The 16,018-nt window shown below is 36.8% G+C and overlaps 1 protein-coding gene across 4 annotated transcripts in view; it reads left to right on the top strand.

The window, feature by feature from the left end:
• Nucleotides 1-16,018, top strand: part of SCLT1 (sodium channel and clathrin linker 1) — a 216,804-nt gene that overhangs the window by 42,551 nt on the left and 158,235 nt on the right. For all 4 annotated transcript variants that reach the window (XM_063723660.1, XM_002815139.6, XM_054554496.2 and 1 more), the window contains 2 exons: nt 11,343-11,401; nt 12,140-12,212. In XM_063723660.1, the coding sequence (XP_063579730.1) occupies nt 11,343-11,401; nt 12,140-12,212 (132 nt within the window). The remainder of the gene's footprint in view (nt 1-11,342; nt 11,402-12,139; nt 12,213-16,018) is intronic.

Raw genomic sequence — 16,018 nt, 5'->3', positions numbered from 1 at the left:
ACAACACCAGGATGCCCACATGCACCATTTTTATTCAACTTAGTATGGGAGTCCTAGCTAGAGCACTTAGGTAAGAGAAAGAAATTAAAGGGCATCCAAATTGGAAAGGAGGAAGTTGTCCCTGTTTGCAGATGACATCATCTTATATATAGGAACGTGTAAAAGCTCCACCAAAACACTCTTAGAACTGATCAACAAATTAAGTAAAGTTGCAGAATACAAAATCAACATGCAAAAGTTAGTATTGTTTCTATACACTAAACTAGTGAGAGAAAAAATCAAGAAAGCAATCTCATTTACAATAGCTACTAAAAATTAGGAAAATTTCTAAGAATAAATTTACCAAGGTGGTGAAAGATTTGTATAAGTAAATATATAAATGTTGAAAGAAATTGAAAATGATCCAAACAAATAGAAATACATACCATGTTCATGGATTTGAAGAACAAAGCTGGAGGCATCACTCCACCTGACTTCAAAATATACTATAAAGCTATAGTAACCAAAACAGCATGGTACTGCCATAAAAATAGACACATAGACCAATGGAACACAACAAAGAATCAAAATTTACAGCCAACTGAATTTCAACAAAGGCGCCAAGAACATTCACTGGGGATTAGACAGTCTCTTTAAGAAATAGTACTGGCAGGTAGACATTGGCAAGATGGCCGAATAGGAACAGCTCCAGTCTGCAGCTCTCAGTGAGACCAGTGCAGAAGGTGGGTGATTTCTGCATTTCCAACTGAGGTAACCTGTTTATCTCATTGGGACTGGTTAGGCAATGGTTGCAGACCATGGAGGGTGAGCAGAAGCAGGGTGGAGCATCACCTCACCCGTGAAGTGCAAGCAGCCAGGGTCCTCCCTCCCACAGCCAAAGGAAGCCATGAGGGACTGTGCTATTCAGCCCAGATACTATGCTTTTCCCACGGTTTCTGCAGTCTGCAGATCAGGAGATTCCCTTGTTGCCTACACCACCAGGACTTTGAATTTCAAGGACAACACTGGGTGGATATTTGGGCAGACACCAAGCTAGCTGCAGGAGTTTTTTTGTTTTGTTTTGTTTTGTTTTTATGCCAGTGGTGCCTGGAACCCCAGCGAGACAGAACTGCTCACTCCCCTGGAAAGGGAGCTGAAGCCATAGAGTCAAGTGGTCTTGCTCAGTGAGTCCCACTCCCATGGAGACCAGCAAGCTAAGAACCACTGGCTTGAAATTCTTGCTGCCAACACAGTAGTCTGAAGTCCACCTGGGATGAACGAGCTTGGTTGGGGGAGGGGCATCCACAATTACTGAGACTTGAGTAGGCAGTTTTCCTGTCACTGCTAAGGAGGCTGGGAAGGTCAGACTGGGCAGAACTCAATATAATGTAGCAAAGAGGCTGTGGCCAGAATGCCTCTCTAGATTCATGCTCATAGGGTATCTCTGAAAGAAAGGCAGCAGCCCCAGTTAGGGGCTTATAGATAAAACTCCTATCTCCCTGGGACAGAGCACCTGAGAGAAGGGGCGAATGTGGTCGCAGCTTCAGCGGAATTACATGATCCTGCCTGCTGGCTCTGAAGAGTGCAGCAGATCCTGACAAGCAGAATCCTCCCAGCACAGCACTAGAGCTCTGCTAAGGGACAGATTGCCTCCTCCAGTGAGTCCCTAACCCCCATGCCTCCTGACTGGGAAAGATCTCCCAACAAGGGTTGACTGACTCCTCATACAGGAGAGCTCCAGCTGGCATTAGGCCAGTGCCCCTCTGGGATAAAGCTTCCAGAGGAAGGAGCAGGCAGCCATCTTTGCTGTTCTGCAGCCTCTGCTAGTGACACCCAGGAAAACAAGGTCTGGAGTGGTCCTCCAGCAAACTGCAGCAGACCTGTAGAAGAGAGGCCTGACTGTTAGAAGAAAAACTAAAAAATGGAAACCAGTAACATCCACATCAACAAAAAGGACCCCAACACAAAAACCCCACCCAAAGGTCATCAGCCTCGAAGATCAAATCCACCACGCAGATAAATCCATGGTGATGAGGAAAAACCAGTGCAAAAATGTTGAAAAATCCAAAAACCAGAATGCCTCTTCTCCACATGTTCACAACTCCTCTCCTTTCTGCAAGGGCAGAGAACTGGACAGAGTATGAGTTTGACAAATTGACAGAAGTAGGCTTCAGAGGGTGGGTAATAACAAACTCCTCTGAGCTAAAGGAGCATGTTCTAACCCACTGCAAGGAAGCTCAGAACCTTCATAAAAAGATTACAAGAGCTGCTAACTGTAATAACCAGTTTAGAGAAGAACATAAATAACCTGACAGAGCTGAAAAACACAACACAAGAACTTTGTAAAGCATACATAACCATCAGTAGCTGAATCGATCAAGCGGAAGAAAGGATATCAGAGATTAAAAATCAACTTACTGAAATAAGGCATAAAGACAAGATTAGAGAAAACAGAATGAAAAGCAAGGACCAAAGCCTTCAAGAAATATGGGACTATGTGAAAAGGCCAAATCTGTGTTTGATTGGTGTACCTGAAAGTGACAGAGAAAATGGAACCAACTTGGAAAACACTCTTCAGGATATCATCCAGGAGAACTTCTCCAACCTAGCAAGACAGGCCAACATTCAAATTCAGGAAATACAGAGAACACCACAAAGATACTCCTCGAGAAAAGCAACCCCAAGACACATAATCATCAGATTCATCAAGGTTGAAATGAAGGAAAATATGTTAAGGGCAGCCAGAGAGAAAGGTCAGGTTACCCACAAAGGGAAGCCCATTAGACTAACAGCAAATCTCTTGGCAGAAACCCTAGAAGCCAGAAGAGAGTGGGAGCCAATATCCAACATTCTTAAAGAATTTTCACCCCAGAATTTTATATCCAGCCAAACTAAGCTTCATAAGCGAAGGAGAAATAAAACCCATTACAGACAAGCAAATGCTGAGGGATTTTGTCACCACCAGGCCTGCCTTAGAAGAACTCCTGAAGGAAGCACTAAATATGGAAAGGAAAAACTGGTGACAGGCACTGCAAAAACATACCAAATTGTAAAGATCATTGACACTATGAAGAAACTGCGTCAACTAATGGGCGAAATAACCAGCTAGCATCATGATGACAGGATCAAGTTCACACATGACAATATTAACCTTAAACGTAAATGGGCTAAATGCCCCGATTAAAAGACACAGACTGGCAAATTGGGTAAGGAGTCAAGACCCATCAGTCCGCTGTCTTTAGGAGACCCACTCACATGCAAAGACACACACAGGCTCAAAATAAAGGGTTGGGGGAATATTTACCAAGCAAATGGAAAGCAAAAAAAAAATAGCAGGGGTTGCAATCCTAGTCTCTGATAAAACAGACTTTAAACCAACAAAGGTCAAGAGAGATAAAGAAGGGCATTACATAATGTTAAAGGGATCAATGCATTAAGAAGTGCTGACTATCCTAAATATATATACACCCAATACAGGAGGACCCAGATTTATAAAGCAGGTTCTTAGAGACTTACAAAGAGGCTTACACTCCCACACAATAATAGTGGGAGACTTTAACACCCCACTGTCAATATTAGACAGATCGATAAGACAGAAAATTAACAAGAATATCCTGGACTTGAACTCAGCTCTGGACCACGGAGACCTAATAGACATCTACAGAACTCTCCACCCAAAATCAACAGAATATATGTTATTCTCAGCACCACATCACACTCATTCTAAAATTGACCACAAAATTGGAAGTAAAACACTCCTCAGCAAATGCAAAACAATGGAAATCATAACAAACAGTCTCTCAGAACACAGTGCAATCGAATTAGAACTCAGGATCAAGAAACTCACTCAAAACCACACAGCTATATGGAAACTGAACAACCTGCTCTTGAATGACTACTGGGTAAATAACAAAATGAAGGCAGAAATAAAGATGTTCTTTGAAACCAATGAGAACAAAGACACAACGTACCAGAATCTCTGGGACATATTTAAACAGTTTGTAGAGGGAAATTTATAGCACCAAATGCCCACAAGAGTAAGCAAGAAAAATGTAAAATTGACACCCTAACATAGCAATTAAAAGAACTAGAGAAGCAAGAGCAAACAAATGCAAAAGCTAGCAGAAGACAAGAAATAACTAAGATCAGAGCAGAGCTGAAGGAGATAGAGACACCAAAATCCCTTCAAAAAATTAATAAATCTAGGAGCTAATTTTTCTAAAAGATCAATGATATAGATAGACTGCTAGCCAAACTAATAAAGAAGAAAAGAGAAAAGAATCAAATAGATACAATAAAAAATGATAAAGGGGATATCACCACCAATCCCACAGAAACAAAAAACTACCATGAGAGAATACTATAAGCACCTCTATACAAAAAAAAACTAGAAAATCTAGAAAAAATGAATAAATTCCTGAATACATACACCCTCCCAAGAATAATCCAGGAAGAAGTCAAATCCCTGAATAGACCAAAAACAAGTTCTGAAATTGAGGCAGTAATTAATAGCCTACCAACCAAAAAAAGTCCAGGACCAGATGGATTCACAGCCGAATTCTACCAGAGGTACAAAGAGGAGCTGGTACAGTTCCTTCTGAAACTATTTCAAACAATAGAAAAAGAGGGTATCCTCCCTAACTCATTTTATGAGGCCAACATCATCCTGATACCAAAACCTGGCAGAGATACAACAAAAAAAGAAAATTTCAGTCCATTATCCCTGATGAACATCAATGTGAAAATCCTCAGTAAAATATTGGCAAACAGAATTCAGCTGCACATCAAAAAGTTTATCTACCACCATCAAGTCAGCTTCATCCCTGGGATGCAAGGCGGGTTTCACATATGCAAATCAATAAACATAATCCATCACATAAACAGAAGCAGTGACAAAAACCACACGATTATCTCAATAGATGCAAAAAAAGGCCTTCGACAAAATTCAACAGCCCTCCATGCTGAAAACTCTCAATAAGCTAGGTATTGATGGAACATATCTCAAAATAATAGGAGCTATATATGACAAACCCACAGCCAATGTCATACCAAATGGGCAAAAACTGGAAGCATTCTCTTTGAAAACCGGCACATGACAAGGATGCCCTCTCTCACCACTCCTATTCAACATAGTATTGGAAGTTCTGGCCAGGGCAATTGGGCAAGAGAAAGAAAGAAAGGATATTCAATTAGGAAAAGAGGAAGTCATATTGTCTCTGTTTAGAGATGACGTGATTATATATTTAGAAAACCCCATCGTCTCAGCCCAAAATCTCTTTAAGCTGATAAGCAACTTCAGCAAAGTCTCAGGATACAAAATCAATGTGCAAAAATCCAAGCATTCCTCTACACCAATAGCAGACCAATAGAGAGCCAAATCATAAGTGAACTCCCATTCACAATTGTTATAAAGAGAAGAAAATACCTAGGAATACAACTTACAAGGGATGTGAAGAACCTCTTCAAGGAGAACTACAAACCACTGCTCGAGGAAATAAGAGAGGACACAAACAAATGGAAAAACATTCCATGCTCATGGATAGGAAGAATCAATATCGTGAAAATGGCCATACTGTGCAAAGTAGTTTATAGATTCAGTGCTATTCCCCTCAAGCTACCATTGACTTTCTAAACAGAACTAGAAAAAAAAATATTTTAAATTTCATATGGAACCAAAAAAGAGCCTGTATAGCCAAGACAGTCCTAAGCAAAAAGAACAAAGCTGGAGGCATCATGCTACCTGACTTCAAACTATACTACATTGCTACACTAACCAAAACAGCATGGTACTGGTACCAAAACAGATGTATAGACCAATGGAACAGAACAGAGGCCTCAGAAATAACACCACATATCTACAACCATCTGATCTTCAATAAACCTGACAAAAACAAGTAATGGGGAAAAGATTCCCTATTTAATTAATGGTGCTGGGAATACTGGCTAGCCACAAGCAGAAAACAGAAACTGGACCCCCTCCTTACACCTTATACAAAAATTATCTCACGATGGTTTAAAGACTTAAAAGCCAAAACCATCAAAAGCCCAGTAGAAAACCTGGACAGCACCATTCAGGACATAGGCATGGGCAAAGACTTCATGACTAAAACACCAAAAGCAATTACAACAAAAGCCAAAATTGACAAATGGGATCCAATTAAACTAAAGAGCTTCTGCATAGCAAAAGCAACTATCATCAGAGTGAACAGGCAACCTACAAAATGGGAGAATATTTTTGCAAGCTACCCATCTGACAGAGGTCTAATATCCACAGTCTACAAGGAACTTAAACAAATTCACAAGAAAAAAATGACCCAATCAAAAAATGGGTGAAGGGTAATAACAGACACTTCTCAAAAAAGACATTTATGCTGCCAACAAACATGAAGAAAAAGCTCCTCATCACTGGTCATTAGAGAAATGCAAATCAGAACCAAATGAGATACCATGTGACGCCAGTTAGAATGGCGATCATTAAAAAGTCAAGAAACAATAGATGCTGGCAAGTTTGTATATAAATAGGAATGCTTTTACACTGCTGGTGGGAGTTTAAATTAGTTCAACCATTATGGAAGACAGTGTGGCAATTTCTCAAGGATCTAGAACCAGAAATTCCATTTGACCCAGCAATCCAATTACTGTGTCTATACCTAAAGTATTATAAATTATTCTACTATAAAGACACATGCACACGTATGTTTATTGAAGCACTATTTACAATAGCAAAGACTTGGAACCAACCCAAATGCCCATCAATGATAAACTGGATAAAGAAAATGGGGCACATATACACCATGGAATACTATGCAGCCATAAAAAAAATGAGTTCATGTGCTTTGCAGGGATATGGATTAAGCTGGAAAGCATTGTCCTCAGCAAACTAACACAGGAACAGAAACGCAAATACTGCATGTTTTCACTCATAAGTGGGAGTTGAACAATGACAACACAGGGACACAAGGAGGGGAACATCACACACCAGGGCCTGTCTGTGGGTGGCGTGTAAGGGTAAGGAGAGCATTAGGACAAATACCTAATGCATGCAGGGTTGAGACCTAGATGACGGGTTGATAGGTACAACAAACCACCATGACATGTGTATACCTATGTAACAAACCTGAACGTTCTGCACATGTATCCCAGAACTTAAAATAAAAATTAAAATTAAAAAACTGCCATCTGCAAATAAAAAAAAAGAAATAGTGCTGGAAAAACTGGATATCCATATGCCAAAAATAAATCACCCCTGTCTCTTACCCTATACAAAAATCAACACAAAATGGACTAAAAAAATGTAACACCCAACACTATGAAACTGGTGGACAAAAACATAAATGTTTCAGTACATTTTCCTGGGTAAAGGTTTTATGGAGAAGACCTCAAAGGCATAAGCAAGAAAGGCAAATATAGACAAATGGGATAATATCAATCTTAAAAGCTTCTGTATTGTAAAGGAAACAATCAACAGAATGAAGAGGAATCCGGCAAAATGGGAGAAAGTATTTGAAAACTGTTCTTCTGACAAGAGATAAATGTCCGGAATATATAAGGAACTCAAACAATTCAACAGTTAAAAGAAGAATCCAATTTTAAAAGGAGCAAATGAGCTGAATAGACATCTCTAAAAGAAGACATACAACTGGCCAAGAAGTATATGAAAAAATGCTAAACATAAGTAATCATTAGAGAAATGCAAATCAAAACCACAGTGAGATCCCATCTCACCCCTGTTTGAATGACTTTTATCCTAAAGACAGGCAATAATGGATGCTGGTGAGGATGTGGAGAAAGGGGAACCCTCCTACACTGTTGGTAGAAATGTACATTAGTTTAGCCACTGTGGAGAACAGTATGGAAGTCCTCAAAAAATTAAAACTAGAACTATTTTGTTTTCAAAATTTATATGGAAAGGGACAAGAAGAGCTAAGACAATCTTGCAGAACAACTACACTTGGAAACAGATACTACCAGGTCTTAATATTTACTGTAAAGCTTTAGTAATTTGGTTAGTATGGTATTGGCCAAGGAAACAAGCCAGTTAAACAGAATAAAGTTTGGAAATAGCTCTACACATACCAGACTTTCATATAGAATAAAGAAAAATGAATTTTGATCTCTACCCAAACTACTCTCATATGTAACTTCTGCGTTGATTGCATATCTAAATGTTAAGGTAAAGCTTTTAGAATAAAACTTGAGGGAAGAAGTTATGAGCTTATAGTAGGCAGGATGGCTTAAACAGCACATAAGCACTAATCATAAAGAAATAACTGATAAACTGGGCTACTTCAAAATGAAAGAACTTATGTTTTTAAGACATCATTAAGAAAGTAAAAAGACAAGCTATGGAATGGAGAATATATTTGTAATCTTGCAAAAATCTAGAATATATGAAGAATGTCTTCAAATTAATAACTGAAACAATTACCCATTAGAGAAACAGGTCACTTCACAAAAGAGGGTATTTAAAATGCTTTCTAACTGTAGAAAAGAGTGTTCAACTTCATTATTTATCAGGTAAATGGAAATTGAAACCACAATGAAATACTACTACATCCACTGGCTAGAGTGAAAAGCATAATTCCAAGTGTTGACAAAGATGGGGAATAGCTCTCATATATTGCCTGTGGGAGAGTAAATTGGTAATATTACTTCAGAAAATTTTTTGACATTTTCTTCTAGATCTGACTGACACAGACCTTATGAGTCATCAATTCTACGTGTAGGTATACCCATCAGAAATGCCTGTACCAATAAGACCTTTTCAAGAATGTTTGTAGCAGCACTATTTATAATAGTCAAATAATGAACAACCTAAATACTTCATTTAATAATAGAAAGCATAAATATATTGTGGCATACTTGTAAAGTGAAATAGTGTATGTCACTAAGAATGAACTAACCGAAATTACTCACAGCAGTAAGAATGAGTCTCACAAACCCAGTGATAAGCAAAAGAAGCCAGACATAGCAGAAAATATACTATGTAGTTATATTTTTATAATGTTTTTTAAAATAGGGAAAATGATTTCTTGCTGTTGGAAGACAGGATTTGGGTCCCACATGGAGCCTGGGGGTAGTGACTTAGGGGTTGGGGGTTGTTGGTCATATACTTAGTTCTCACTTTTTGCAGTACCATGTTAACTGAAACTTGTGTGTATCAGAACTTTGTCCTTACTTGGATTTGATGTTTCCACAGAACTGTGCAAAATGAAGACACATATACCAATATGCAAAGTGAAGAGTACTTGTATTCTGTTGCTTGATTTGAGTTCTGGTTACACGAGTACATTCACTTTGTGAGAATTATTTAGCTGTATACTTATAATTTGTACAGTCTTCTGTATGTATGTAGTACTTGAATAAAAACAGTATTATTATCTTCCTTTCATCTACTCATTCTCACCATTCTATGCCTCTTTCATGGTAAGTCTTTATTATTATTATTTTTCCTTGCTTATTTGCCTGTCCCTTCCTATAACTCTACAATCCATCCAATGGATAAGGACTATGAATTGTTTGTTCATCTTTCTATTATTTACTGTACCTCCCATGGGCCCTTACACATAGTAGGTAAATAAGTATTTACAGAGTAAGATGTTAAAAATTAATTAAGTGAAAGTGTAGAATTCAGAGGCTTCTTTGAGTTATATTTTTAAATTACTCTTTAATATGTATGTGATCATAAATACTTTCTCCCTTCAAAAAGCCAGAACATTACAGATGCTTTTAGTGATCCCTTTGAGCACCTTTCTTCTCTATCCTATTTTCTTCTTTCCATCCCTAGAAATAACTTGTTTTTTATGATATATATATTTTGATACATATGAATTTAATTAATTTCTTGAACTACTTATGGGATTCTATTGTATCATTTTTTATTTATTCTGTTAAAAGACATTTTGTTAGCTATGTTTTATAGTAAAGGCACCACTGAAAAACCTTGTACATCTTGTGTTTAAATGTTTCTCCATATGCCATAGATACAAAATTTATGGTCATGTTACAAATGCTATAGGTCTTTTAACTTTGCTTTTGGTGTCTTTAGCTGTATAGAAGTTTTAAATTTGGATGTTGTAAAATGTGTCAGTCTTTCCATTTATGGGTTTTGCTCCTGGTGTCTTCCAGTTAACAAATGTAATTTGAGCAAAAAAGTATGGCAGGCGCTGCTTGGGATATTTGCAAACAAAACAGACAAAAATTTCTGCGTTTGTGACGTTAAGAAAGCATTGTCTAACTCAAGGTCAATAATGCATTTTCTTGCAATAATTGTTAAAATTTTAACAACATTTGGATTTTTATCTATATTTTTCCATTTAGTATGTGCTAGAAGCTAATTTTGTTTTGTTATCCAGTACTATTTGTTGGATAGCAGTACTGTGTCCATTCAATTATAATTCCTCTTCTTTTATATACCACATACCTATAAATGCTTGAATCTATTTCTGGGTTTGTTATACTGTTGTGTTTGTTACTGTACCTGTAGCATACTGTTTAAATTGCTGTAGCATTGTGGTGTTTTGCTATGTAGTAACCAAGTTCTTCCCTTTCTTTTTTCTTTTCCATTTTTTGTTTTTTTGGTGAGATTATCTTGGCTAATTTTTCATACTTATTCATGGAACTTTAGGATTTATTTAAGATCAAGTTTTATAAATTATTCTGTTGGAACTTCATTTTTTAGTGCAATGAAGTTGTAGTGAATTTTAGAGAGCTGACATTCTCAAAATATTGACCATTCCACACATACATAAATGTTATAGTACCATGTTTGTTTAGATTTCCTTTTATATCCTTTAGTAAAGCTAATTTTCTCAATAAGCTCCTGTACAATTTTTTGTTTGCTTTATTCCCAGATATTGTTTGTCATAGTAGTGAATAGGACTTTTTTCGGTTACATTTTCTAATTATTGCTGGTATTTGAAAAAGCTACCGATTTTTTTTTAGGTGTTCATCTTCTGTCTGGTGACTTTTAGTGTATTATCTTACTAGTTCTAATAATTGGTAGATTATACTGAGTTTTTAGGTAAATGGCCAAATTGTTTGTAAATAATAATAGCCTTCCATCTTGCTTTTCAACCTTTAAATTATAATTGATGTAGATTTCTGGCAGATATTTTTATCAAATTAAGAAAAAATCCTCAAATTTCTAATTTGCCAATGGTTTTTATTATGCATGGGTATTAAGTTTACGAAATGCATTTCAGTATAAATTGAAATTATTATTTTTTCTTTTTCTCTCACTTTGAATTACATAAATAGAGTTTCTAAGGTTATGAAAATTTAATTGCATTTAATATTATATCACTATCAATTTTGGCTAGAATGATGTGAGAACACATTTTAAGATGTACATTCTTTTATAGAAGGCTGTCTGCCAAGGAGAAGGAGACGACACATTTGAAAACCTAGTATTTGACCAAAGGTAAAGTATTACCAGAATAATATCATTTTCTTAGTTATATTTAATTATTATTAGAATAATTCTTTCAGTATCAGGAATGTTTGTTTTATGGTCTGCTGTTATTAAACTTAAATGCTTTGTTCTTGAATTGACAAGAAAAAGCAAGTATTACAGGGTCTACAAAATTAGTTCTCAGACAGGAACGACTTTACCCGTTTCCCCAGGAGATACTTGGCAATGTCTAGAAACATTTTTTTTTCTTTTTTTTTTTTTCCTTTATTATTATTATTATTATTATACTTTAGACTCTATGGTACATGTGCGCAACGTGTAAGTAAGTTACATATGTATACATGTGCCATGCTGGTGCGCTGCACCCACCAACTCGTCATCTAGCATTAGGTATATCTCCCAATGCTATCCCTCCCCCCTCCCCCCACCCCACAACAGTCCCTGAAGTGTGAGCTTGTCACTACTGTGGAAAGTGAGGCTGCTGCTGCCATCTAATGGGTAGAGGCCAAGGATACTGTTAAACATCCTTCAATGCACCGTCTAGCCATCCCACAACAAAGAATTTTTCAGTCCAAAATATTAATTGTGCAAATATTTAAAATTCCTGGTTTTGGAAAAAAGGGAAAAGTTTTGATTGCATGAGTAAACTAAACATAAAATTTTTATGTGTAATTTATTTCACTTGTTATATATTTATTAAACTAGATGGAACAGAATATGCTATATTTTTTATTGTCTTTTTTTTAGCTTTTTAGCTCCTCTTATTACTGAGTATGATAAACACCTAGGAGAACTAAATGGGCAGCTGAAATATTATCAGGTATGAAATCATAGTTATGAGGCTTTTGTAATATTTTATTATGAAAATAAAAAGTAAAATAGACTCCCTCTTTTTAAAAAGACATTGATGAGAAAGAGAATATTTGCTGTAACTAACCAATTGGTGGCCCTCTGTAAATGTGTGTGAATGTATATATATGCATATGTTTAAAGATTCTCTTCTAGCTGAGTATGGTGGCTCATGCCTATAATCCCAGCACTTTGGGAGGCTGAGACAGGAAGATCATTTGTGCCTAGGAGCTTGAGACCAGCCTGGGTAACGTAGTGAGACCCCATCTCTTTTTTTTTTCTTTTCTTTTTTTTGAGATGGAATCTCACTCTTGTCGCCAGGCTGGAATGCAGTAGCGCGATCTCGGCTCTCTGCAACCTCTGACTCCCTGGTTCAAGTGATTCTCCTGCCTCAGCCTCCTGAGTAGCTGGGATTACAGGCATGTGCCACCATGCTCAGCTAATTTTTGTGTTTTTAGTAGAGATGGAGTTTCACCATGTTGGCCAGGATGGTCTCGATCTCCTGACCTCGTGATCCGCCTGCCTCGGCCTCCCAAAGTGTTGGAATAAAGTTAGCTGGGTGTGGTAGTGTGCACCCGTGGTCCTAGCTACTTAGAAGGCTGAAGTGAGAGAATTGCTTGAGCAGCCTGGGAGGTCGAGGCTTTGGTGAGCTGTGGTCAAGCTACTGCACTCTAGCCTAGGCAACAGAACTGGACCTTGTGTCAAAGAAAAAAAATATTCTCTTCAGTTTTGTCTTTTAATTCAGTGTTTCCTTGCTCTTGCAGTCTTGCATGAGATATTTCTTAGGTGCTTAGAAGAATCTCTTAATCTCATTATTGTTTGCTTACATCTTTCTCTCTTTTTTTTAACCTAAAACTGTCTCTCATCCTTTCAGACCTTCCTCCTTACCTCATTCTATCTGCATCTCCCATTACTTGCAGAATGGATTATCATTTTGGGTCCCAGGGCTTATGGAGAACTAGAATAATAGCACAAAATTGTTTAGGGTACAATTTGAGTTTCAGTGAGCTACATGTTTAGAGTATGCCTAATATTTATAATGTGTTTCTTTGGTCTGAAAATGTCTTTTAACATTTTCCCCTAAAATTTTGACCTTTCTAATACTGGGATAACCATATAATAAAAGTATTTCTTAAATAGAAGTTATATGTCTCAAGCTAAACCTATCAGGAGGCAATGACTTCTCTTTATTAGATCTTGAATATACTCATGATTGGATTTGGTTTAGATACCAATTCCTGGATAAATACAGTTGTAGCAAGGGTGGCAGGGTTGGCTTTCATTAATGCAATGGAAGAGAGTATAATGACTTTATATTAAAGCAGCCTGGCCAGGTGTGGTAGCTCACGTCTGTAATCCCAGCACTTTGGGAGGACAAGGCGTGCAGATCACTTGAGGTCAGGAGTTGGAGACCAGCCTGGCCAACATAATGAAATCCCATCGCTACTAAAAATACAAAAATTAGCCAGGTGTGGTGGCACACACCTGTAATCCCAGCTACTCGGGAGGCTGAGGCAGGAGAAATCACTGAACTTGGGAGGCAGAGGCTGCAATGAGCCGAGATCGTGCCACTGCACTCCAGCCTGGGCAGCAGAGTGAGACTCTGTCTCAAAAAAATAAATAAATAAAATATATTAAAGCAATCCCTGAGACTGATTTCCTCAGAATCAGGCTGTGTGTAGCACATAGTAGGCCTTTAAATATTTAATGAATGATTAAATGCCAGGGCTTATGGGAATAAGATGATTAGAGCTAGCTTGACAAGCCCTTATTTATCAATTAATGCATTGATATGTAGCTTTACTAAAAGAACACATAATGCTTCCAGTTTCTAAAAATAAAATTAGGTTCTTTCACTGCATTTGAAATTATGTAGGCTTTCATTTCCAAGGTTATTTCTCAAATACATAAACAAAGTTGTCCTTTAGACCCAAATGTCAAATAAAAGCATTTCATTAAAATTATAGTGTCTGTTTTGTCATAAAGTCTTCCTGGTCTTTACTGTGTATTTTTTAGCCTGTAGTTATTTAAATTTAGGACAAGCACAGTAATGTCTTTTAATCTTCCTAGCTGACAATTAAAGAGCAACAGACAGCTCTCTTTTGCACAAATGATATTTTGCTTTTGTTTTCAGGACTAGTGAATTTAAAGTTGCTGCTGAATTTACTCTCTCTAAATTCCTATAACATATTATGTACTTTGGTTGTTATAACATAGGATAGCTAATTATCTTGAAATTAAATTCTTTTGAATTTTTTATAATCTGATTCATGTATTTCTTTAATCAGCCATTTTACTAAGATGTTTAACTTTGTTTTTCCATTTTGCATTCTTTACCGCCAAAGGTTGATCACTTAATTAATTACAAGAGAGAAATAAACTATGCTAGAAAGCCTGAGTCTTTGATGATAAAAATAACTGCTACTTCTTTTAGAGAAAAAAAAAATGTTGACAGCTAAGAATGGATGCTCAGATAGATGTGATTGATTAGAAGGATTAGTTCTTATGACTTATTGACCTGGTCAAAAAATAGTATATCTCCAAAGCAGGAAAAGTAGCACTGCAATTCTCTATATGGATGATTTTCTGCCAGAAAATATAAATAGTAGGGAAGAATTTGATGATGTGAGAAATACTGTGTGGATTTCACTTCCTTCCAAATGTAAATATTTTGAAATATTTTACAGTAAGGAATTTATAGTGAGAGTGTTACAATCCATCTTTAGTCTTAGCTAATGAATATATGTTACATAATTATTTAAGAGTAATAAATATTCTTTAAGATGCACTGATAGTTTTGCAACTTTTAAAGATCAGTTTATTGGCTGCAGTGGGCTGTGATCGTGCTCTCACACTCCACCTTAGGAGACAGAGTGAGACCCCATCTTAGGGGAAAAAAATTATTTAAAAACTATAAAATTAAGATAATGGCTACAATAAATCCAAACGTCTTGCCGTGGCATTCTTAAAACCCTGTACCTGTCTTTCCAATTTTATCTCTCACTATATCAGTCCATATATGGTTAGTGCTCAATTTTCTGGTAGTGAATTAATCCATGTTGGTTTAATTGTGTTTCAGGCATAACAGGGACCTTGGAAAAGTTCACCTTTCAAACCAAATTTATAGTTAGAATTTGCTCTTCTGATCTCCTAGACCAGGCTGCCTAGATCTTCTCTGGTTGAAAGGGAGAGAAAAAAGCTTGCAGAACTGCCTGTTCCACCTGGCCCTTGCGAAAGTGTACTCCAGGATAAGCTTCTCTCCTTTAGCCTAGGAAGCACAATCAAGACTAATACACAATCATGAATTGGTTACAGTTTTAAGTGAGATTTTGCATGCTTTTACACGTAAATTCAGGGTTTTGTGTGTGTGTGTGCATGCTCTCCCTTTGCTCATTCACACTTAACTGAGATTTGACTACTTATTTTTTGCTGTTTTGCTTTTACTGATATTTTTGCCAACTTTAAATGCTTTCTTTTCTTTTGAAATCCAGCATCTTTTTTCTTCTTCAGAGAGCATTAATCAGACCTTCATTTATTTCCCTTTCTAGTGTGCATTTTATTCTTCCTTGTATTTTAGTTAGGATTTTTTTTAACCATCTTTCCTACTATTTTTCAATGAGCATGTCTGTTTACCTTAGCAGCCTTGTATGGTACAGAGAGTTTAGATAGTTAATGAAGGTGGTGAATCAGAGACTGAATGAATGACTGCTAAAAAAGACCTCCGTTTTCTTCTTTACTGTTAGCATTCTACCTTTTGAAATACTAGAAAAATATACA

The sequence above is a fragment of the Pongo abelii genome, chromosome 3 (genome assembly GCF_028885655.2).
Source record: "Pongo abelii isolate AG06213 chromosome 3, NHGRI_mPonAbe1-v2.0_pri, whole genome shotgun sequence".
Classification (NCBI taxonomy): Eukaryota; Metazoa; Chordata; class Mammalia; order Primates; family Hominidae; genus Pongo; species Pongo abelii.
The sequence above is the reverse complement of the archived record's forward strand: the minus strand, read 5'-3'. Positions and strand labels throughout refer to the sequence as shown.